Genomic DNA, 23974 nt, shown 5'->3' on the forward strand with positions numbered 1-23974 from the left:
TCCCCAAAGCCAGCCATCCGTGTTTGGTTCCGCGGCGAGGTCTTTGGCTGAACGCGGCCTGAGCACAGTGACCCACAGGAACACCAGCTCCCAGAGCAGAGAGGGTGGGAGGGGCTGTCCCGTCTCGGACCCTCAAGCCTGTGGTGTGGCTGGGACACCACCGGCTGCCAACATGCTACTTTCTCTGATGTGTCTGCAGATCCCCAAAGGGCGACCTCGTGAGGGGAAGGGGAACAGGCTGGCTCCTCCATACCTCACCCCAGTCCTGATGTCAGGGACATGCGTCAGCGGGGCCTTAGATCTCCCCACCCAGACCCCCCACGTACCCGGGACCGATGCGCTTCTGACACAGCCACTCACCAGCCCAACCTCGGTCCTCCAAGGCGCACAGCCGAAACCACCATTTTAATAGGTCCGACACCCGCGCGCGAGAGACAGAGGCCTGGAAACACCACGGCAGGCTTCCACCGGCTCATCCAGAGCCCCAATCCCAAACTGGTCCTTGCTTTTCTGGAACCCACGAAAGCAAACCTCTGAGAGGTTCGCAGACCTGTGGCTGGAGCCTGGGGAAATTTCCGGAGGATGAGATGGGTCTATCGCCACTTTCAGAATTGGGTTCCGCTGTGAGGCGGGGCTCGGGGCGGCGCCCGGTCCGAGGCAGCCGCGCGGAACCCCTTCTCTGCGCACCGCACGAGGGATTCTTACAACTCTGAAAAAACAACAGCGAACAAGCCCACTGCTCCCCACAGGAACACGGTTCCGGTTTCTTTGAGAATCTACTTCCTAAACCTCACATGCTTCCGTGGTTTCTCTTTTTTATTTGGCAAACATCCCTTTTTAATTACCGTCGCCACGAACATCATCATCGGGACCTCTGCGGGGACTATGTACATTCACATTAACGCATTATACCACTGACTTGCCTCTGGGCGGGGCGCCCAGGACCCCCCGCTTCAGCAGCTGCTCACGCCCCGCACTGCCCTCCAGTCCCGGGAATTCCTCACGGCGACGCAGGCCGGATCGTGGGCCGCGTCTGCTCTCTCACTCCCGGGGAGTACACGTGAGGCTCTCCTCACTCCTTCGTTGTCTCCTTGAGATCATCGGGGCGGCTGAGTGGGGGGAGAGGGCAGGGCTGGGGGGTCCGAGAGACCACCTCCCCAAGGAGCAGCTGGACAGGGACGCGGGGGTATATACAGCTGACCGAGAGTCCGGCAGGCGCGGTGAGGGCAGACCGTTCCTGTCTGCGGCTTTTCTCCTGTTTCTGCGACAGTGTGAACAGAGGGGAGCAGGTGCGGCGGCTGCGGGGCCGGGGCGGGGGCGGGGGGGGGGGGAGGAGAGGTAGAGGAGGAGACGCGGAGAAGCAGGAGTCCGAAGGCCCAGTCGCTGTCTCCTGGTGCTTCGAAAAGCAGTCAAGAATCAACCCGAGAGATTGTCACGGTTTCGTCTCGGAACTCTTCTCTCCTGGGAAGGACACGTGAGCGCTTTCTCACAAGTGGGAAACATGCAACGTGATGAAGATTCACAGAGGGCGCGAGGACAGACGGGGGCGTCCCCCGCCCGCGTGTCCACGCGGGGCCGGCGCGCCCAGCCGAGGCCCTGCCGTCGTGGAAAAGAGACACGTTGCTTCTTGCCGGGCGACGCCCTCCAGACTCCGAGTGCCCGCACCCCAAACACGGAATCAGAGCGAGAGAACGGGACGACAGATGAACAAATCCAGGAGTGGGGTAAAACCGTGGGAAAGGTACTTTGGCAGTGACGAAAACATTTTGGATTTTGACGTCTCGTGTTTGCTTTTTGGGTTTCCTTTGGAGCAGAGGTGTGTCCGGCGTCCTTGGCTGGCTAGCTGGCAAGGTAGTTGACAGGTGCACTTCCCTCCCTGTTTTTCAAAAACCTTTTTGGATTTCTACTTAAAGCCAAAGAGTTTGACATTAAAAGAAAAAAAAATAACCTGAAAGCAAACCATGTTTCTCGAGTCGGAAATCGAAATTCTTCTTACCGTCTTCACCGCGCTGGCCACACGCCCCCGGGGCGGCCTCCGTGTCGCGGCGGCTCAGACCTCCAGCTATAACACGACAATTTTCTGTCTCCCGTTTTAACCGGGAAGGGGACAAAACCCCCATTTTCTGGGTCCGTTTCTGAGTAGTTCTGTTCCACAAAACCCCCCAAAATTCTTCACCGAAAACATAAGCCACCAAACGACTAGATTTTGTTCATTAAAGAGACAGTGTGTGAAAGTCAGACAGAAGAACGGAGGGCACGAGGGCGGCGGGCAGAGCCGGCGTGGGCACGCCGGCCGCCCTGCCGTCTAAAGCTTGGCGGGAGGTCTCTGAGGACGCTCGAGGTCGTGGCGGGGGGCCGCCAGGTTGCTGAGGAAGTTGCGTTGATGCAGTTTTTGTCGGTTCTGTTTTCTTTTGGAGAGAAGCAGTAGCAGCAGCGGCTCCGGCCGGCTCCCAGGGCCCCAGGGTCGGGGGCGGCGGCCGGCAGACCCGGGGGGGGGGGGGGCCGGGGCCGGGCGGGGCCGGAGGGCGCGGTGGCCGCGGGGGGTGGGGGGCCGGGCGGCGGGGTCTGGGGGTCAGCGGGGCGCGGCGTCCAGGGGTCCGGGCGGGCCGGGGGAGCCGGGGCGGGAGGGCCCCGCGGAGCTGGCCTCGCTGGGGCTGGCGGCGCCCGTGGGCAGGCAGGGGCCCAGGCCGGCGGTGGCGTCGGGCTGTCCGGGCCCCGGGTCGGCCACGGCGGCCACGGGGCCCTGCAGGCTCTGGCCACACACGTGGTGGTGCTTCTCCCAGTCCTTGTGCTGGCAGAAGGAGCCGCAGTAGCGCGCCGCGTTGCAGCCGCTGCAGGTCTCACTGGCCTTGCGCCCGCAGTTCCAGCAGCTCTGGAGGAGGGGGACACGGTCAGGGGGGGCCGCGGGGCGTGCCTGGGGCCGAATCCCCAAAGTGGCCTGGCCGGCCGCAGACTGGGGTAAGCACGCACTGCAAACAACCCCACTGGGACCCGGCCACGGGGTCACGGGGACCCAGCCACGGGGTCACGGGGACGCGGCCACGGCATCACGGGGACGCGGCCACAACATCACGGGGACCCGGCCACGGCGTCATGGGGATGCGGCCATGGAGTCATGGGGACGTGGCCACGGCATCATGGAGACCTGGCCACGGGGTCACGGGGACGTGGCCACGGCATCATGGAGACCTGGCCACGGGGTCATAGGGACGTGGCCATGGCATCATGGAGACCTGGCCACGGGGTCACAGGGACGTGGCCACGGCATCATGGAGACCTGGCCATGGGGTCACGGGGACGCAGCCACGGCATCGTGGGGACCCGGCCACGGCGTCATGGGGATGCGGCCATGGAGTCATGGCCACGGCATCATAGAGACCTGGCCACGGGGTCACGGGGATGCGGCCATGGAGTCATGGGGACGTGGCCACGGCATCATGGGGATGCGGCCATGGAGTCATGGGGACGTGGCCACAGCATCATGGAGACCTGGCCACGGGGTTACGGGGACGCGGCCACGGCATCGTGGGGACCCGGCCACGGCGTCATGGGGATGCAGCCATGGAGTCATGGCCACGGCATCATGGAGACCTGGCCACGGGGTCACGGGGATGCGGCCATGGAGTCATGGGGACGTGGCCACGGCATCATGGGGATGCGGCCATGGAGTCATGGGGACGTGGCCACAGCATCATGGAGACCTGGCCACGGGGTTATGGGGACGCGGCCACGGCATCGTGGGGACCCGGCCACGGCGTCATGGGGATGCGGCCATGGAGTCATGGCCACGGCATCATGGAGACCTGGCCACGGGGTCACGGGGATGCGGCCATGGAGTCATGGGGATGTGGCCACGGCATCGTGGGGACCCGGCCACGGCGTCATGGGGACGTGGCCACGGCATCATGGAGACCTGGCCACGGGGTCACAGGGGCGTGGCCACGGCATCATGGAGACCTGGCCATGGGGTCACGGGGATGCAGCCACGGCATCGTGGGGACCCAGCCACGGCGTCATGGGGATGCGGCCATGGAGTCATGGCCACGGCATCATGGAGACCTGGCCACGGGGTCACGGGGATGCGGCCATGGAGTCATGGGGACGTGGCCACGGCATCGTGGGGATGCGGCCATGGAGTCATGAGGACGTGGCCACAGCATCATGGAGACCTGGCCACGGGGTTACGGGGACGCGGCCACGGCATCGTGGGGACCCGGCCACGGCGTCATGGGGATGCGGCCATGGAGTCATGGCCACGGCATCATGGAGACCTGGCCACGGGGTCACGGGGATGCGGCCATGGAGTCATGGGGATGTGGCCACGGCATCGTGGGGACCCGGCCACGGCGTCATGGGGATGCGGCCATGGAGTCACGGGGACGTGGCCACGGCATCATAGAGACCTGGCCACGGGGTCATGGGGACGCGGCCATGGCATCGTGGGGACCCGGCCACGCATCATGGGGTGACCAGAGAAAAGCCCGACCTCACCGCAGCTTGTGGGCGGACCCCAGTGGACATGGCCACTTGGCTGGGCCCTCCTGGGGGGTGGGCTCCCACCACGGAGGCACACAGCTCCGCCCACTCCAGACAGGGTTATGCTGAGTTTGCGGGACCATGGGGTCCTCGCGAGGGAAGGCAGCCACAGCACCCCCCGCTCCTCTCTTCCAGGAAGCCCTCCTGGGCTCACCTGGGCTCTGACCACAGAACGCGGCAGCTCTGGCCAAAGACTGCCAGGCTCCAACGAGGGGTGCGCGGCCAGGCCTGCCTCGCGCACACCCGCCCGGGCCACTGGGCCTCTGCTCCCTTTCTGTGGACGAGCGGTAACCTCAACCACCCGCCCAGGACAAAGGCCCAGTGTCTAGCTAGCCGCCGAAGCCTCTTGGCGCTCTCCGCTCGGCCACGTCGGCCTCCTTGTGGTCCTCACTCTGCCAGGCGTGCCCCCGGCCTCTGTCTTTGCTGCTCCCTCCTCGGGGTGGCAATTTTCCCCCAGGTCCCTGCCTGCCTGGCTCACCTCCTCCAGGACTCTGTTCCCACGTCACTGCTACGGCGTGGCGTCTTCCCTGGCACCTGCCCCCGGGAGGTCTGCCCGTTCTGACCTGCCTGCTTCTCCGGAGCTCAGGCTGTCTGCTGGAGCAGCCGGAGCAGACACGGGGGCCGACCCTCCAGGCTGGCCCAAGCACACACGTACCATGGTGTTTTCGAGACATGTCCTGTCCCAAAGGACAGTTCTAGAACTCCTTCCTGGCCACGCTTTCCCCCCTTCCCTAACTTCCCTGACATCGAGTCCTTTTCGGACCAGGAGGAAAGGGCCTCCCTGCACCCGCCTGACCCCGGCCAGCCTCCGGATGCCGGGGCACCAGCACGACGAGGTCTCTCACGTCCCCGCTGTGCGGCCTGTAGCTGAGGATGCCCTGTAAATGCCACGTGGGGTCTCCACGCCCCTCGCGGCTGCCGCTTTCACAGGCTACTGTGAGCGCGGGCTTCAGCGTCTCCTGGCCGAGGTTTGAGTCACAGGTTGAACGGCCTGTGACTTCCTAGGGCGCAGCCTAGAGCCAGCCACCTACCCTCTGGAGCCCTCAGCGTCCACATCTGCCCAGGGGACCCGCCTCACCGGCCGCCCAAGGTCACGAGGCTGGGAGGCGACGGAGTGGGGCTTTGGGGTCTGGAACCTGGAGGCTGGGTGGCCCTACCTCGCTGGAGTCCTCCTGCTGGTTGATGACAGTCAGGGCGTCTTCTGAGGCCTGCCGCCGGGCCTCTGCCAGGGCCCTCTCCATCTTGGCGCGCTCTGTGCTGATGAGCTCGTGGGCCTTTCGCTCCGCGTCCGACACCGCCTTTTGCAGCTCCGACATCGCCTGCCGCTTCACCTCATTCACGGCCTCTTCTGCAAAGGAGGTGCGGGCCGTGGTCACGTGGCCCGGCCCAACTGCTCTCTGGGGCCTCGAGCTGTGGGCGGGGCCTGCGAGCGCATGCGTGGTCGTGGGGGCGTCTCCCAGGCCTGAATCTATCCCGTCGTTCCAAACCTCAGGGTGCGGTGGTACCGCCCTGGAGGGCAGGGGCCGAGCCCACCCGTGACCTGGATTCAACGGGCTTGGGGAAGGCCCGAGAACCTGTGTTCCTAACAGGTTCCAAGCAATGCTGATGCCGGGTCTCGGCACCCACTTTGTGAGAACCACAGCTGTACCTCTGCCCCACCAACAGTCGGCTTCCCCTGTGGCCCATCTAGAAGGAGTCTGGGGGGTACCCCGTCCAGGCCTCTGCATCGTTGTCACTCCCAAAGCCCTCTGTCACCACCCCCACTCGCCGCCTGCGGCCTGCTCACGTCCGCAGAGAAGCCTGCTGTTCAGAGCTGAGCCAGAGCACCCATTTGGATTACACTGTGCTCCCCAACCCTGGGAACCACTCACAGCTGCTCACGCCTGCCTCAGTTTACCTGGCAGTGCCTCTCACGCCTGCCTCAGTTTACCTGGCAGTGCCTCTCACGCCTGCCTCAGTTTACCGGCAGTGCCCTTCTTGCAGCAGTGTGGGGAGGGTGGGGTGGGATTAGCGGGGCTCCCCTGTGCACACTCGTTGTGGTGAGCTTCCGGCCCCCCGGGTCACCAGACGGAGGCAGAGGGGACAGGCCGAGGGAAGTGAGGACCCCACCCTCCCGTCCAGGCCTGTGCCCTGCCCTGCCTTGCTCCGGGCAGCTGCTGCCTGTCTGTGGCCCTTCAGCCTCCAGTTCTGGGTGGGGACGCTCCACTTGCCTTGTGTTCCAGACCCTGAGACTTTCTCCCTCGTCCTGATAGTTCACGGTGAATCCATCCACTAATCAAAACGTATGGGGGGGGGGGCGTGCGCTCCTCTCCACTGCCACCACCTCCGCTGAGCTCCCCCCTTCTTTCTCAAGCTGGCCACTGGCTCCCAAAGTCTGTCCCCACGAGGCGATGTGTTCAGCGCCATGGCCACAGGCACTCCCTCGGCACCTCTCACGTGTGTGTGTGTGTGTGCACATGTGCGTGTGCAGAACCCAGGGACCCGTGCTATTCTGCCACGAGGCTAGCTCGCTCGCCTGCAGATGGAGGGTGGACAGGTGTCCTACCCGGAATACTAAATGCACTCCACCCCCTCCCGCAGGGTCGGACCCCACTCCCCAGGCCGACCCCACTCACCAGCCTTCCTCCAGATCTCCTCGGGCATGTAGCCAGAGAGGGTCCTGGGCATGAACTCCCGGTGGGCGTCTGAAACACAGGGGGTGCCAGCATCATGCACAGAACGGGGCCACACCCAGCTGGGCAAGGGGGGCCTGGTGTGTGTCCTTGGGGGGGGGGTCCCCGAGGTGCCCGTGGCCAGAAACCCTGTATCAGTTGCTGGTGTGGGGCAGGGCTATGCCGGGATGGAGGTGCTCTGAGCTGAAGCAGCTTGGGTCCAGGTGGACCTGGGCCTTCTTGGATCTGTCTTGGTTTCCGTGGTCGTCATCCACAGAGCGACTGGAGACCCTTGGGGGCCCCTGGCTGCTGGCACCCTGAGTCTAGGCTTCCCGCGAGTCAGGCAGCATCTTTACACAGAGCACAAAAAGCACGTCCTTTTGCAGGGAAACTCCTGGGCTGTACTTTACTGCAGCGAGTGCCAGAATGGGGGCGCTGGCCTCGGTCTTCGGCGCCCCTGCCGTGCACCCCCCGGTCCCCCTGACACCCGCTCAGCACGCACCTAGCTGAGACCCCTCTGCACCCACGGAACTGCTGAGGGGCCGGGCGGTGGCAGGCACGGGGCCCTTCTTGGCGTCCTCGGTGTCGCTGTAGCGCCGGATCCAGTGGTTGATCTCCTCGCGGTCGGCCTCTTGGCACTGACGCAGCACGGTGAGCGACCGTCGAGTCTTCTCAGCCATGTCCATGATGCAGTTCAGCAGCTGCGGGCGGGCGGTGGCCGTGAGCACGCAGGCTGGGTGTGGCCGCTCAGGGTGGGCGACGGCCAGGGACCTTTCGCACCCCGGGCCTGGGCCAGCCCACTGTCCGCGAGGGCTGGCCACAGCGAGCTCCCGGCAACAGTGCGAAAATCTGCCTCCACTGCCTGGAAAGGCACCAAGCACGGGGGGTGGGAGGGAAGACCAGGCTCTCGGGGAGGTCTGTTCCAACACAGGGGCTGGGGGCTCTCCTTTCAACCGTCGGGGCTGTGCTCTGCCCTGGGGACCACACCTGCCTGGGCTCCCTCCCCACGAAGGCAGCAGGGGAGAGATGACCCCGAAAACGATGTTGAAGGGGTCCCAACGCCAGGCCAAAGCCCCTCTCTCCCAGAGACAGAGCTGCTCTGCAGGGGCAGAGAAGGGATGGTTCTGAGGGGCTGCCCAGAGCGGAGGGCGGGCTGAGGCAGGCAGGCGCAGGCCAAAGCCAAGCCGGCACTGAGCCTGCCACCCCCCACCCCCCCGCAGCACTGGAGTCCCGCGGGCTGGGCGGAACCCCAGGAGTAGGGGTGGTACCGTGGCCTCGGGCCTGGACACTCACGTTGTTCAGGTGCTTCCACTCCTCTGCCCACTCCCGCTCCGTGAGGCGGTGGTCGATCACTTCCTCCTGCCGGGACCCGTGTACCGCTGTAGGGTGGTGTGGACACTCAGGCCCTGCTCCTTGTCCCAGGCCCCAGGCCTTCTCTCCATCCCTCAGGCTCCGCCCTGTGCCCCAGGCCCCGCCCACGTCCCCCAGGCTCCTCCCTGTGCCCCAGGCCCCGCCCATGTCCTCCAGGCTCCACCCCGTGCCCTAGCTTGCTTGTACCCTCCCCCCGGCTCCGCCCCATGCCCCTCCCCTGTCCTCCAGGCCCCAACCTGTGCCCACCAGGTACAGCTCCTTGCTCCCCAGGCCACGCCACTCATCCCAGGCACTGCCCTGGGCCCGCTAGGTCATGCGTCGTGCTCCCCAGGCTCAGTGCATGGGCTTTGCCCACCTCAGGAAAGCGGAGAGGGGGAGGAAGGGGGCCCTGGGCACTGACCCTCTGTCCGCTGCCTTTAGGGGGAGGTCAAGAAGAGGTCTGGCCTCTAGTCAATGCTTGGGAGGAAGAGACGGGTTCCTATCCCTCAGTCCAGGCCTGGCCACCCCTCCCCCACCTCCCTGCATCCAAATCCAGCATCTTTCCTGCCCCTGCTGCCCATGGTAGCTGCCCCAGGCTTCACTTCGATGGCCTTGCCACTTCTCAGAAGCCCCCAGGGGCTCACTAGTGGCTCACAGCTCATGCTGTACCCGTTCCTGTCAGCCAGCTGGACTTCTATACATCCCTCGAAGCCCAGGTCCCAGGCCCTCTCCTCAGCAACCCTGAGCCCTTCAGAATTCATTCAGCCCCACGCATATCCGCTTGTCAAACAATCCTGGCGGCTTCCTTGTTTATTCTTAGTCCCCCCAGCTGGCTGTGTCAGTCCCCAGGGCAGGGCTGCTGTGTCTCCTGGGCCGAGCTCCAGCTGGGCAAGAGGCTTGCTCTGGTTCAGCGGCTGGGTCCAAGTGTGGTCCCCTGGGAGGCAGTGGGGTCTGGGAAACCAGAAGCCCCGACACTCGTTCCCCATGGGACCCCAGGCCCCTCCCCTCCCCACTCTGTGCCTCAGTTTCCCTGCCCTGCCTGCCTCCCTCCTGGGGCCGTGAGAAAGCTTTCAGGAAGTGCCCAGGAGGGGAGGGCCCCAGGCACCCGGCAGGGCTCTGTGCCAAGCGCTTCACCCCTTGTCGGCCTCCAGGGGGAGATCTGTGGTCATTCCCATCCTACAGATGAGAACACCGAGGCTGCTCAGGGGATGTGTTTGCTCAAGGTCACCCAAGGTCAGCCCACGCCATAACAGTGCCCTCAGCTGCTGGCTGGTACAGCTCCAGAGACTGAAACAACGGGGTGCCCTCCCCACCAAGCCCGGTGATGACAAAGAAAACAACTCGGAACTGAGGAGTTCACGCCAAGGCAACAGTGTCTGATCGTCCTCACGTGGTTTTTTTGACACGTCAAATGCTCTCAGCCCCACGCTGGTGGTGTCTCCAGCCTATGCTGCGTGGCCCGGGGCTGACCAGGGCTTCCTGGGCCGAGGTCTCTCTACGTAAGCCTTTTCCAGGCCCTGGCGGTCTCCTAGCTCCCCAGACATGCCGGGCCACCTCGCGCTGCAGGAGGAGTGAGAGGCAGCGGCCACGGCCACCGTCCGCCACCCTGCCCCGCCACCCGCGGACCCCGGGGCCTGCGCCAACGCCCCAACCAAAATAGTGGCTGAGATCTGCCTGACAGCTGGCGTTTATTTTTGCATTAGCAGAAGCGGGTGGGAATTAGCACCTGCCCGACCCGGCCGCAGGGAGCCAGACGCTGTCACCTGCTGCCTGGGCCCAGGCCCTGTACGCTTCCGCGGGGTGGGGTCGGGGAGACGGCCTTGTACAGGGCAAGGCCTCTGCTGACCCTGCCTCTGGGCCCCCACGGGTGCCCTGGGGCTCTCAGGAGCGGCTGTTTCCCGCCTCCTACCCGCCCCCCCACCCCCCGCCCCCACCGGGAGCCCCTTGGCTGTGGGCCGGTCCCATTCATCTGAGTCCCCAGCACAGAGGAGAGTCAGAAGATCAGACAGGCGCGGCTAGAAGGCTCTGGGCACGTGAATTATGCTCTCTGGGCCTCCTCATCTGTGCTCCGGGCCTGTGGATGCGTCACACACACAAGCAGCAGGGTGTGCTGCCTCCTGTAACGGATGAAGAATACGACGCAGGCACAGGTCGCAGGAGTGGCCTCACTCCCAGGCCTCACCGTGCCAGGCCCTGTGGCGAGTCCCTCCGACCCTGCGGTGCGGACTCCCACTGGATCAGCTGACAGAGGAAGGGACTGAGGCAGAGAGGACACAGGACCCAGCAGGGACGCACAGCGGGGACCCGGTGGAGGTCCGATCCCTCTGTCCCCTGACAGCCCGGCTCCCACATCTCCTTCCTCCAGGCACAGCTCACCCACCGTGACGGGGCACTCACACTTGGTGTCGTCAGGCTCGTCGTCACCCCGCTCGGATGGCAGGGTGGGGTGTGTGCGGTCGGTGGTGCTCGACGAGGGCTCAGGAGTCTTTGTGCTTTCCCTGGGGTGCCCCGGAGGCCGGAGCCACGGTGCCCGTGACTTGGGAGACTCCCCACGTGCCCACCCTACCTCACAGTGGTCTCTTCCCGGCTGGCCGCGCCGGGCCCCGCTGCACCCCGAGAGCCCGCGTGCCCCCTGGCTCTGTACCTGCGCCTCCTCTGGGCGACAGAGGCCCCTCCCCCGCCGCCCGGCCCTGAGGGTGGGGGACGTCAGACCCCGTGACAGAGGTCAGGGAAGGATGGCCCTCCCTAAGGGTCACAGCCCAGCCAGGGTGGGGTTTCCCTCTGGGCCCCAGGGCCCCCACCCCATCAAATCTTTTCTCCACACCCGTTTCCTCAGCATCCTTCCTGGACAGACAAGGTCAGGATGTCAGCGAGCCTCCCCCACGCTGCCGCGCACATCACAGCCCTCTGCTCCCCCGGCCACAGGCAGGCGCGAGTGTGCAAGCACACACGTGTGCCCCCCAGCACTGCTCACCAAGCTGCCGATGGCGCTCCCGGGGCTCGTGATGGCGGTAGGGGTCACGGAAGTGGTGGGCCATGGCCATGTCCTCCAGGCGGTAGTGCGGCGGCGGCGGCGGCGTGGGCTGGGGCGGCCCGTGGCTGGGGCTGTAGCGCTGGGCGGGGCTCAGGGTGCACGGCCGTTTGCTGACGTGGTCGGGGTGCAGCGGGTCACGGTCTGACCCGTTCTCTTTGGTCCTGACCGGAAGAGCGGGCGGGGGCGGGGGGTCACGGACCATGAGCCGTGGACAACAGCCCAGGCCGGAGGGGTGAGAGGGAGACAGGCGTGGGCACAGAGAGAGCCTTGCCCAGCCCCCGCCCCTGCTGTCCCTCCCTCTGGGTCTTGTTTCAAACTCCACTCCCCCCGCCCCCCCCCCGCCTCCGCTGGTGGGTGGCCTCCTGGGGCCAGGGGTCAAGAACCCGCGCCCGTGTTGGGGAGCAAGGACGTGGACAGGCACGCTCCGGCAGGTCTGTGACTGGCACCGAGGGCCGGTCCTGGGGACACTCGGCTCCACATCCGGCCCGAAAGGAGGAGGCAGGCAATTTGTGCCACACGAACTGCCTCCTGCCCCCTCCCCGGTCCTCCCAGGGGGCCATCCGAGTCCTCGGGATGCCTCGCCCCAGTCCCGTGCGGTGGCCAGGCAGGTGAGGCTCCGCGGTCTCAGCCACTAGCCACAGGCCACGGAACGCAGCAGTGTCGGCCGGTGTTCGGTCGGCCCTGCTGTTGGGTGCCCGCTGAGCTGGGGGACCAGAGGCAGCTCTGGAGAGGCGGCCCCCCGACCCCGACCTCCCTCCTGGCCACGGGATGCCCCGTTCCCCCCCCCCCCCCCGCATGTACCGGTCAGGCGTCCTTCTCTTGCCGTTCTCGTTGACCTCCAGAAGGAGCTCCGAGGAGTCGATGGGGGAGGAGGCGTTGGCGTCCAGCAGGAGCTGCTCATGCTGGGCCAGGTACTGGGCGGGGGTCTGCTTGGCCAGGCGGGCACAGTGCAGGAGCTCCCTCTGCAGCAGGGGAAGGTTAGCCTGCAGGGGGAGAGGCGGCCGCACTCGCTGCTGACCGAGGCAGAGGCAGCAGTGTGCTCCCGTGCGAGGCGGGGAGGCCGACGGCCAGCCGCACCTGGTGCCCTCGGGCGAGTTGCAAGACCTCTCTGAGCCTTGTGTTCCTCCACTGCTGTCTGGGAACGTGGGTGGGACTGCGCCCCAAAGCACACAGTGATCTGAGGTGCGGTGGCACCCCAAGCCCAGACCCTGGACCCCCGGGCTGGGTTTTCTCCCCTTCCCCAAGCTTCCTCCCCCAGCGGCATCTGCAGAGGGCAAGGAGGGGCTCCTAACCAGGATTCCTTGCCTTCTCCCGTGGAAGCGGGCCCCTGATTACCCACGGCGCGGAGGGAAAGCCGAGGCTGAGAGAGGAAGAGGGCAGCCCCCACGGCTCACTCTAAAGGCAGGGGCCCCTGCTCTCCCCGCTCCTGTGGGCTCCCGGCCCCGCCTCGAGCAGTGTGGAACCCAGACCACGCACACGAGCAGTCACAGGTGTCACCTCCCACGGTCCCGCCAACCACGGGTGGACAGACACGACAACGCGGTGCCGCGTTTACGGGGAAGGACAATACGGCACAGGAGAACGACAGTCCAGGGTGGGGCCCCACGCCCCCGCCACCCCCACGCGTGTGCTGGGCACAGGCGGCCCCTTCCCCACAGGGCTGTGGGGGGCGGGGGCGGGGGCGGGGGCGGCGGGTGGGGCTGGACGGGGGCCCAGCGGCAGGCTGCGTGGGAGAGCCAGAAGTTCCAAGTATTTGTGAATAGATCCAACTCCCCGACTTTCTCCTGCATTTCCGACCCGCCACGGCTTCTCCCGCCTCTGCCTCCCCGGCCCCGTCAGTGCATCGGCCGGACCCGCTCAGGCAGCCGGCTGCTGGGCCCGTTTTTCTATTTGGATAGCTGAACGGGGGCCAGCCCGCCATCTGTCGAACACGTTAGGAGCGTGAGCTGGGAAAGGAGGTCCCGGGAGGTCTGAAGACGCCAAACATCCTCCCCTCCCTTGCCAGCAACCCTCCCCCCCCCCCCCCCCCCCCCGCCACCCGACCGGCCTCCCCTTGGCTGGCTCAGCAGGGTGGGGACCGCACGGGCACCGGCTGCTCGCTGTGAGGGCAGTGGAAACATCTGGACTCCTGGCTGGCCGGGGCCAGCTGGGAGCCTGGGGTTGCGGGCGGAGGGCCGGCAGGGTGGGGCAGCAACCCCCACCTCTGCAGAGCCCCGCCGTGTAGCCACGCACGGTGTCGGGCTGAGCAGAGGGTTCCGGGGTCTTGGGTCCTTGGTGGGGGTGGGGGGAGGGGAACCCCAGGCCAGAAGCAACCGGTGCAGGCTGTGGGGCCCTTGGTCTCAGAGACGCTGGGGGAGGAGTCCCCATTCCGTTCCCAGGGCCCGGGGTGCAAGGGGAGGCCTCTACGCCAAGACCCGGGCAGACCTGGTCACAGAAGCCCTGTGGACACGGACCCTGAACTACCTTGTCCACAGACGGGAACCCAGGCCAAAGGGAAATCGGTGTGGCCGGGGGTCCGCTGAGCCGATGACTCCCCGGTAACGAAGGGTTAGGGTTCGTCCCCTGCTTTGCCAAGCCCGTCATCTGATGTCCACACAGCCCGCGCGCTGTGGGCCCGGCGGCCAGCCCACACGGGCTCTGTTGGGTGACTCTGGGCGGGTCACTTAACTTCCTGCCTGTGCAGGCTCCCGCTCCTCCTGTCCCGGGGGTGACGGCTCCTGCGAGCTTCATATGAATCGACTCGCGCATTCCTGCCCCCGTGAGGGGTCACCGCGCCGCTGGCAACGTGGGAGAGGCTGAGCACCCGAACCCAGAGCGGGTCACACCGCCGGCCTCTCCTGCGGGCCGCGGTTCCGAGGGCCCCTGTAAGGCGGGCCATGAATCCCCGCGAAGGTGCCAGCCCCCCGCCGGCCCAGGCCACAGACAGGAGACCAAGCTGGCACAGCGGCGGGGCAGGGGGCATCTGGCCACGCTCCCCGGCAGCGTTGTGATCTCACGTGGCCGGGGCTCCTGGGATGAGCGGGGTGGGGGCTGCTCCCCAGGCAGGGCCTCAGGGCCAGCCTCCGGCCGGTACCTGGTCACGGAGCCCTGCACACAGAGCTGGCTGCACCCAGATGCTCCATGTTAGGCGGACGGACTGTGTGTCCTTGTCCAACAGTCTGTTGGCCCAGCGCCCCCGGGTGGGGTCACAGGCACGGAGCGTGGCTGGCGGCCCCCACGGCCCAGCTGGCCCCAATGACCGCGAGAGCAAACTAGGCACGAAGGCCCCAGGAGCCCGCTGGGACCACCGTGGGCAGAGGGGAGACCCTGCGTGCAGGGCGAGGCCTGGGCGTGTCCCCAGGACGCCGGGGGAGGGAGGTGCAGCGGGCAGGGGTTTGCGGCCCCACTGGGGCGGGAGCAGGGGACACCGGATGTTTCCCTGCCCCGCTCCTCCAATAAACAAGGACAGCTGAGCGGGCAGGGACATCTGCTGTAAATATTTGATCTGACGGGAGAAGCAGGCGCACTGTGTCCCCAAAGATGGGGAGCCTGGAGTCAGCAGTAAGTGGGAGGAGGCAGGGAGGCGGGGGCAGGGCTCCCGGCGAATTGCGAATGACTGCCAGATGGGCCTAACGGGGCTCTGCTGCTGTCCCAGCTCAGGGTGTGAGCACAGCAGGGTGTGGGCGGGAGGGCAGGAAGGAGGGAGGAGGTGACGGATGTGGGGCCAGATCAAGGGTCCCCTTGACCAGGGACTGCGGGGAATGAGGTGCCAGCCCAGGGCAGGCCCTGCAAAGGCCAGGGGTTGGGAGCCTGACGGATCCAGATTCCGGCCCGTCCCCCTTCTCTTCCGACGGGAAGCCGTTCACCGGGACGGCGGCAGTTCCCCAGGAGCCACCCACCTCACGGGGCGGCCGTGGGGTCCGCAGGGCGGGCCGTGGAACAGCTTTGCAAAGCACGCCCCGTCTGCAGAGCGTTTGAAATCCCCCGATAGGACGCCTGACGCGGAGCGAGCACGTGCCACGCTCTTCACGCGCGTCGCTTCGTGCACCCTTCCCAGTGGCCCGGGGATAGCAGTAGCTGAGTCGGCGCGCGGGCGGGCCCCCTAAGCTTGGCCCAGGCCCACGGCGGCTTAGGTCAGGGCTCAAATCCAGGAGCACCTGGTCTAGTCTGTCCTCGACACCCTCTGGAAGGCAGCCCCAAACCAGGGCCCGGCCGCACAGCTGAGCAGGGCCCACGGCCGGAGGGGCCACGGCAGGCCTGGGGAAACGGCACCTCCCGAAGCGAGCTCTGTGGCACCCTGATCACCGGAGGTGCACGGGGTAACGGGTCGCATGGTCAAACCCATCTGGGAAGCGTTTCACCTTTGCTCTCTCTGGGGGGTTTGTGATCCTCACCGTGGAGTAAAGGCCCTGAGAAGTACGGCAACGGAGCAGCTGGCCCAGTGGGGTTTAGAACTAGGCGTGTCCCGTTTCTGCGTGCGCGTGCCTCACCCAGCGCCTTGTCAAGAGGCAGGTTCTGATTCAGGGGCTCCGGGCCGGGGCCCAGGAACCTGCCCTGCTCACAAGCAATGTTTCTGGCCCAACACCATCTCTTCCCCGGTCCACCGTTTAGCTCCTGAGACCGACCACAGGACCCTTGTTTATCTGACACCCACTCATCCACGCCACCCCCCACGCCTCCATCTGCGCTCGGTCCCTCTCCCTCGCTCTGTTCCAGCCACGGCCTGCTCCCCGATGCTCACGAGGGTCTGCGCCCGCTCACCCACGGCTTCCCCACCTCGTCCCCCTCAGCCTGCACCAGAACCGCCCCCCCTCCACAGATCTGTACCAGCGTCGGCTGCTGGACTTTCCTCCCGCCAGCACATCGGTTCCAGGACTCTGCCTGCTTTGCTCACCACCGTGTCCCCAAGCCTCACGCAGCACGTGGCACCTCGGAGGTGCTCAAAACAGAGCTGTCGAGCGGATGAGTGCACGTGACGTGACGCGGGGCTGGTCTGGCGGGCTCTCGTCCGACCCAGCAGCTGGTTTGCGGCCTTAACTAGTAGGAACCGGCCCTGGCCGGTCGGCGCGGTTCCCGCGGGGTACCCGCCAGGGTCCCGTGTGGCCAGACGGTGGTGCCCTATCAGAGCGGGGCAGGGAACAGATCTGGGACTCCGTGGCGGGCCCAGGGACCGGCCTGTGCTCACCTTTAGGAAGGGGATGACGAACGGACGCAGAGGGAAGTTGGTGGCCTCTTGGAGCTTGGAATGGAACTCCTCGATGGTCAGCGTGGAGTTCTGAGGGAGGAGACAACCTCACGTCGGCCTGAGCCCCGTGGCCGGCCCGGTGGGGGGGGGCCCGCACCCCTCTGCCGCGCCCTCGGCCCTCCCCCCCCATGCCGACTCACCACGAGCCCCAGCACCAGCGTGCGCACGCGCTCCCCGATCTCCGGGGAGATGTCACTGCCGAACTGCTGCAGGGTGGTGAGGAAGCGTTTCAGCTTGCTGAGCTGTCGCGCCCCGCAGGCCGGGGGCAGGTGCTGCGTGGACAGGGAGGCGGTGGACGAGGTGGCCGGGCCATTGCTGAAGCCACTGGGTGTGGACGGCGCACCGTTGACGGCCGTCGGCGAGTGGGTGCCGTTCATTACTGCGGGAAGGAGAGGTGGGCTGAGGACGGCAGCAGAGGGCGGCCGGGTGCTGCAGCCACACCGGTGCCACGGGGGCACCGGACACCCTGCACAGGTGTGCACACGGGGCCCCGGGTCAGCGGCTGGGGGGCTGGGCCGGAGTGTGGCCACGAGGCGGGCGTGGCCTTGGCTCAGCACCACCTCTGGCTTCACTCTGGGGTGGGGACACCACCCCGGGACCCCCGTGCTGCCCGGCCCGTGTCCACTGCGAACCGGCAGGGGGGCTTCTCCACCGCTAGGGACCTGCTGGCCCCTTCCCCTTTTGCCCTGGAAGGCGGGGACCCTCACCTTCACCACGACGGGCCCGAGCGGCGCCCCACTGCCTACATGAGGCCCCCGTGCCTGGGCTGATAGGGCTGGGGGTGGACCCCTGGGACACGGGGGTTGGATCCCAGCAGGGGACGCTCTCGGCTGGCTGCTGTGTGGGGCTGCTGCACGCACGGGGCCGTGTGTGGAAGACAAGCAGGTGACATGAGCCCCCCCCTCCCCCTGCCGTGATGAGCGCTCTGCAGGGGTCACCGGAGCAGACCGTCGGTCACCAGTGCCCTGACACGGGGGTCAGCGTCCCAGGGCTGGCAGACACTGGGACCACCCACAATGTCGTGGGACAAGACATCCCTCCTCAGTTTCAAGTGACGGAGGGAAAGGCTGAGCCCGCACCCAGTCCCCCGGCCTCGGGAGCCCGAGCCTCGCTGACCAGAGAGGTCACAGACGGTGGACCACCAGGGCCCTGGTGACAGCAGAGGGGGCTCTGGATGCAGGAAGCGGTGCTGGCACTTCTGGGAGCCCCGAGGCTTATCTGATCAACCCGGAGACCGCTCAGCCAGCTGCCCAGACACCTGCTCCAGGTACCTCCCCAAGTTCACACACGGAGCCCCTCCCTGCGCGCTCGCCGGCCTGCCCCCTCTGCACGTGCATGCACGCCCCACGTGATGGTCTGAACCCCCCTCCTCACACATGCCTTCCACCCCCCACCGCCGCTCCCTGCCTCAGCATCCCTGCACACACTCCCATGCACACACACGGCATACACACATGAACACACATGTGTGCACACGCACCACACACACGCACGTACTCTCGGACACATGCATAACACAGATAAACATTCACACATGAGCACACCCAGATGTACATGCACATTTGCACACACGCACATTCACACATGCACGTTCGTGCACACACACACGCACAGACACACACATACTTGCACACATACGCACACGCACACATGCACATGTGCACACATGCACATTCGCACACACAGATGCACACAGGCGCGCACACATTTACACACCGCATGTGCACATTCACACACACTTGCACACACAGACGCACGCTTCCACACACATTTGTACATGCACGTGGACACCTGCGCACACGCACATTCGCACACACACAGGCACATTCACACACAGATGCACACTCGCGCGCACACCTCTCTCGCTGTGGTCCACGAGGCCCATGCCCTGCCCCTCCCACCCTGTCCAGCTGATCTGTGCACAGAGGCCGTGCTCTCATGCCCCACTGGGGAGTCTGGGGAGGTGGGGAGCTCAGGAAGGGACTTTCCCGAGGCTCCGGCCACCTCCATGCTGGCTGAGACCTGGCTGCCTGGGGGGACGGGGACGGGGAGTGGGGGCTCCTTTCTTCGGGACGGGGATGCGGCCAAGGTCAGCTCTGAGAAGCGGCTCCCCGTCAACAGCCTAGAGTGCCACTCACGCCGCTCACTTTGAACGGAGGGGTGTTGGCTCACCCCTCCAAACCATGCCTGCCCTGCCTGTCCTGACGGGGCCCTGGGAAGTGACCTCTGCAGACTCTTGGCTCACCCAGCCTGGAGGGGCAGGCACGTGGGTCCCCTCCCTGGGCCCCGGCCCTCCACAGCCGTGGCTGTCCTGGGGCCTGGACACCCCCTCTACGTGCCCTGCAGGCCTCGGGCCCTGGGGCTGCACTGTCCCCTCTGGGCTACAGAACCGGCCGGTCCCTCCTCGCCAGAGCCCTTCAGCAAATGCCCTCTCTTAACCCTGAGTCTGCTGTCTGGCTGGCTTTGCTCTCCGCTCTCCCCAGACACTTTCCACACCTCCAGCTTCAATGACAGGCTCTCCCCCATCCACTGACCTGCTCCCCAGTGACACCTGCAAATGCCCCTCCCTGACTCGCTGAGCTGCACGGTTCTGCCCTCACGGGCATGAGAAGCCACCCTGGCTGGGAGAGGGCATCCCGCCTGGGGCCTCACGTCTGCCTGGACCAGCCCAGGGGGGTGAGACTAGGGGCCTGGCCTCAGTTTCTTCATTTGCAAACGGCCCCTTGGCCTGAACCAGAGGTGGGGCTTTGGGGCCGGAGGGCTGGTGCCTGGCGCCCTGCTGGATCACAGAAAATCGTTAATCTTCTACCATGGGGAGGGGCTGAAATGCTTGACCCCCGATTGCTTTTGTGTGTCAGGTGGTTGCTCGTCGAGAGCAGAGGCTTGGAAACCACTGACCGAAGGCGAGCGTTGGCACGAGGACACGTGTCAGGCCTCCTGTCCCGAGGGGGGACGGGCTGCAGGGACGTGGCCCCAAGTCCTACTCCGCTGTCCCCTCCCTGGGAGACATGACGCGGCGGGAGCCCGTCTGGCCCCCCGTCTGAACGATCTCGGAAGCAACGCTCCAGGGCCCGGAAGCCACACGCGGTTCTGGAGGCTCCCGCAGAGGCGGTCACTGATTCTGGGTGGCCCTCGCCCTGCGATGGACAGCGGACGCCAAACACAGCCCACCGAGCGTCCCCATCCCTCACCCTCTGCGAGGTGTCATCCAGAGGGACCCTCAGAGAGCCCGGGAGGCCCCGCCGTGGCGCCAAGCTCCTCTCTCACTGGTGAGCTGCAGCCGGCCCCGCGGGGGACAGTGACACACACACGCCCTGGGCAAGACGGACGGCGGCCACTGGCCATCGCCCCGGCTGGGCCAGGAGGCGGCCGGCTGCCACGGGAGACCTCACCACAGCAGGGGCTCGTCCCTCGCGGCAGAGCAGGGCCGTCGCCCGGGGTCTGGGTCTTCTAGAGGCTCCTAAGAGGTGCGGCTGTCTACACCTCCCGGGCCCCCACCGGCGTCCGCGGGCCCAGCCCGGGCCTGACCTCTCTGCAGTTTTCTTACCAGCTTGCCCTCGGCGCCTGGGTCCTCCCGGCGGCCCGCTCACCCTCGCTCGCCCGTGTTCCCTCCCGCGGGCTGCCGGGCAGTCTCAGCAACTTGCTAAAGAGACGCCGAAAATAACCCCCGGCCACAAGTGCTTTCAGTGCCACAACAGCTGTGTTACTAACTTAGACCGCACACGTGTCCCCAGCTGAGGTTTGGGGGCACACACAAGCACCCCTGCGGCTCCCGCGGCCCTGCGCCCTGGGCGGGGGTCGTGCCGGGACGCGGAGCCCGCCAGCCCCTCTCCCCGGGGGTGTGGATCACGCGCCCCGGCAGCGCTGAGTCTCAGGGGACACGCTGGCCACCAGGGCCGGGCCAGGCGCGTCCCGCCACGGCAGCCAGGACGACAGACTTGCGGGCCGTGAATAACGCACCCGGACGTCCCGCCGCCTCTCGCTCAGAGCCTGCGGGCCGCCGCCGTAAAGTCGGGCCTGTCCCGACTGCAGCCACTCGCTGACAAATTCTGAGCGTGGCCCTCGAGTGCTTCCGGTCACGGGTGTCACCTGCGGCCGGAGACCCTGACAGAACGTCTGCTGGCCACCGAGCGCCCGGCGTGTTCGGGCCCCGTGTGAGCCCAGCAGCCCCTCGTGGCTCCGTGCGATTGCCCTTGGCGCTAGGTGCTGGGACGACAGATGGGGCCGTGTCACAGGTGGGGAAACTGAGGCACAGGTGGTAGTCCCTGCTCGGGTCACCCTGTCAGGAGAGGTGGGGGCCGGGGCCTGCCCTTGAGACGGCCGAGCTACTGACATGCTGTTGACATGTGACCGTCTCACAACGCTGGGCTCTGCCTAATTCAACCCTATTTTGTGGCTGCGGAAAAGGGAGCTCAGAGAGGCCGCCCGCCTGCCCGAGGCCACACAGCTCGTGAGGACAGGGCTGGCTGTGAACTCGGGTCTGCACCCTGCTCTCCTGTGCCGGCCCCCGGGTCCCTCTTCTCTGTGAGGGAGGCGGGACTAACGGACACAGCAGACGCAGTAAGGGGGCGTGTAGGCAGCGGGGTGAACCGCCGTGGCCTTCCCAGGGCAGAGGGTGCCGGGGTGAGGACCTCCCGGAGGCCAAGGTTTTTGTTATTTTACTTACAAAGACAGACCATAGACCATTTTAAGCAGCCATGAAAACGGCCGTGGGGCAGGGACATCGTGGGCCCGTCCTCTCGATCTGTAAGCAAAATAGGAAAAACACGCTGTCAGGAAAGCGCGGGCGGGTGGGCAGGGCTGCCCCGAGGGGCGCCCACGGTCGGCCCCTCCCCCTCTGCCTCTTGACAGCAGTTTTGGGGATCGGGACTCAGTCACCATCTCTGGGCCTCAGTTTCCTCCACCGTAAAGCAACGGGGTTGTTTGGGCGGGGGGGGGGGGGGTCTCCTAGCATCACTTCCAGAAGGACCTTCTAGCGGTCTACAAGAATTCTGGGGTCTCCATCGACATGGGTGGGACACCCTGGTTCCTAAAAAGCTCTCTTCCTGGAAGGTGCCTGGTAACCCCACTTGGCACCGTGTTCAAGGGACCTGAGCGCGCGCGCATAGGGCTTGAAGTCTCCATGGACAGACAGGCCAATGGTGGTTCCAAAACAAAGCCTGGGACGGAGCCACCCCGAAGGGAGGAGGCACCAAACAGGAAGAGATCTGAGCTGAAATTAGTAGGTGGAAGCTGCAAGAAGACAGGCTGTACCCAGACACAGAGTGAGCCCCCCGTCACCGGGGGCAATCGAGGACAGGATGGGCCTTTGAGGGTCCTCCCAGCTGCAGAGTAGCCGCTCGCATTCCTTCCCAGAGTTATCTCAGCCATCCTGACCACCTCCAGAGTTCAACCCCCAAATGAATCTGTGCCCAGGGCGGTCATCAAGGAAAACCACAGGCCGCAAGCCACGGTTCACGGCCAGTCTCCGGCTGGCTTGGCTCACTGGCTGGTCCTGGGGAAGCCGGGGGATCTCGGGGCAGGAATCCGTGGCTGAGCACAGAGGCTCCATCCCCACCAGGCAGGCGCACGGTGCAGCTACCCACCTGCTCTCAGGGATTTGCATGTGTTAGGGAACAACTCTGAGGCCCCCCGAGGAGGCCAGAGACCCAGAAGCCTGACAACATTAACGTGCCAGCTTAGAAAAGAACGAACCACTGGTCTCTGGTAACCTCCGTGCCCTAGATGAAGCCGGGACCTCCGCTCCAGAAACGTGAGCCGGCGGTGCCCTTGGGGGAGGACAGAAAGGCCAACGGCCCGCTGACCTCTCTGGCTTGGACCCCGACCCCGGAGGCCGGGGTGGGCATTTCGGGCGGACGGCCCGGCGGTCTTGTTTCTTGCAAGCCGCTGGCGGGGCGGTTACGTGCAGCGGGAGCCTCTCCTCGAGGCGACGGGGGTCAGGTAGACGGCTGGCCGGTGGCTGCGTGAGAGGAAGCCCGGCCGGGCCCCGGCCACCACGGCCGCCGCAGGCAGACCCCAGGCCTGGGCGCCGCGGGCCGCCAGTGCGCAGCGCCGCCCCTCCCCCCCGCCCCCCCTGCCCGGGCAGGGGTGGGGGCCAGGGTTCATTTCAGTCTCCACCACTCATGGGGACCCTGGCTCAGACTTGGCCCCGTAGGAAGATGAGCTGGAACCTTCCGTGCCAAGGGAAGGTACAGCTCCTGTGTGAGCTGGGCTGTCCCCGCCCCGAGGCGGCACACCTGGGGCCCGTGCTATCGCTCCACCTGCCAGACCACAGGTGGAGACCTTGGAGAGGTCAGGAGACTGGCTCAAAGCCCTCATCCTACAAACAAGCGGCCAGGCCCGGCCCTGAACTTGCCTTTCCCGACTCCACGGCCAGCACCCTTCTCCAGATGCAGGCTGGGTCACTCCCAAGCCCTAAAGAACCCGGCTGCCTGGCCTCAAATGGCAGCGCCAGTACCGTTCACGACCAGGGATAAAAGGAGCCGGGCCAGTCCCTGCGGTCTATCCTGGGCTCTGGGTGGGCAGGAGGGTGGCCTGAGGTCCCGGAGAAGCGGCTCTTGCCATCACGGTGGGGCACTGGAAGCTCCCTTCCTAGAGACGGGCTTCCCTTGGGTTTCAAAGTCTGGCAAAGCGTCCCCAGGCCTGGGGCTTTCTGGCCTCTGAATACAGGGGATCGGTTGGCATGTGTGGATTCTCTCCGCTGCTGGCACATTGCGAAGCCCCGGTCCCGGGGGCAGGAACGCTGAGCTCCCCCCGGCCCACGCCTGGGGTCTCCTTCCCAAATGCACGGGACCCCGAGGTCACAGTCACCCATTTTCTCACAAGGGAACAGGTCTCCGGTGGGGCGCGTGCACTGAGGAAGTCCCCCCGGAGACGCTGTGTGCGCTGAGACGCTCAGCCCGGATCAGCCCGGGCCGGGGACACACGGCCCGAAGGTCGAGTCTGCCCACCGCAGCCCTGCGGCCGAGGCTCCGGCTGACCCCGGGTCCCGGCCACCCTCACACCCCGCTGCAGCCAGGCTGCGGAGCCCCTTGGATCTGAGCCCAGGGCCACCTCTGACGAGCCCTCGAGTAAGGTGCTGTGTGACGGTAGGGACCCCCTCCCCCCCCCCCCGTCCCTCTCTGAGCTCCAAGCAGAACGGCCAACTTTGCTAAAACACTCACGATGTGCCGGCCGCTC

The 23974-nt window shown here is 66.2% G+C and overlaps 1 protein-coding gene across 8 annotated transcripts in view; it reads right to left on the reverse strand.

The window, feature by feature from the left end:
* Window positions 1-370: 370 nt before the first annotated feature.
* Window positions 371-23974, reverse strand: part of CBFA2T3 (CBFA2/RUNX1 partner transcriptional co-repressor 3) — an 84819-nt gene continuing 61215 nt past the window's right edge. For 7 of the 8 annotated variants that reach the window (XM_047846101.1, XM_047846106.1, XM_047846103.1 and 4 more), the window contains 10 exons: window positions 21462-21539; window positions 16936-17174; window positions 16736-16825; window positions 12373-12554; window positions 11512-11732; window positions 8481-8566; window positions 7690-7888; window positions 7152-7220; window positions 5694-5884; window positions 371-2872 (listed from right to left, as the gene is read on the reverse strand). In XM_047846101.1, coding sequence (XP_047702057.1) covers window positions 2573-2872; window positions 5694-5884; window positions 7152-7220; window positions 7690-7888; window positions 8481-8566; window positions 11512-11732; window positions 12373-12554; window positions 16736-16825; window positions 16936-17174; window positions 21462-21539 — 1655 coding nt within the window. In that variant the 3' untranslated portion in view covers window positions 371-2572. The remainder of the gene's footprint in view (window positions 2873-5693; window positions 5885-7151; window positions 7221-7689; window positions 7889-8480; window positions 8567-11511; window positions 11733-12372; window positions 12555-16735; window positions 16826-16935; window positions 17175-21461; window positions 21540-23974) is intronic. The other variant, XM_047846102.1, reaches the window with a different exon arrangement.

The sequence above is a fragment of the Prionailurus viverrinus genome, unplaced genomic scaffold, assembly GCF_022837055.1.
Source record: "Prionailurus viverrinus isolate Anna unplaced genomic scaffold, UM_Priviv_1.0 scaffold_38, whole genome shotgun sequence".
NCBI classification, from domain to species: Eukaryota; Metazoa; Chordata; class Mammalia; order Carnivora; family Felidae; genus Prionailurus; species Prionailurus viverrinus.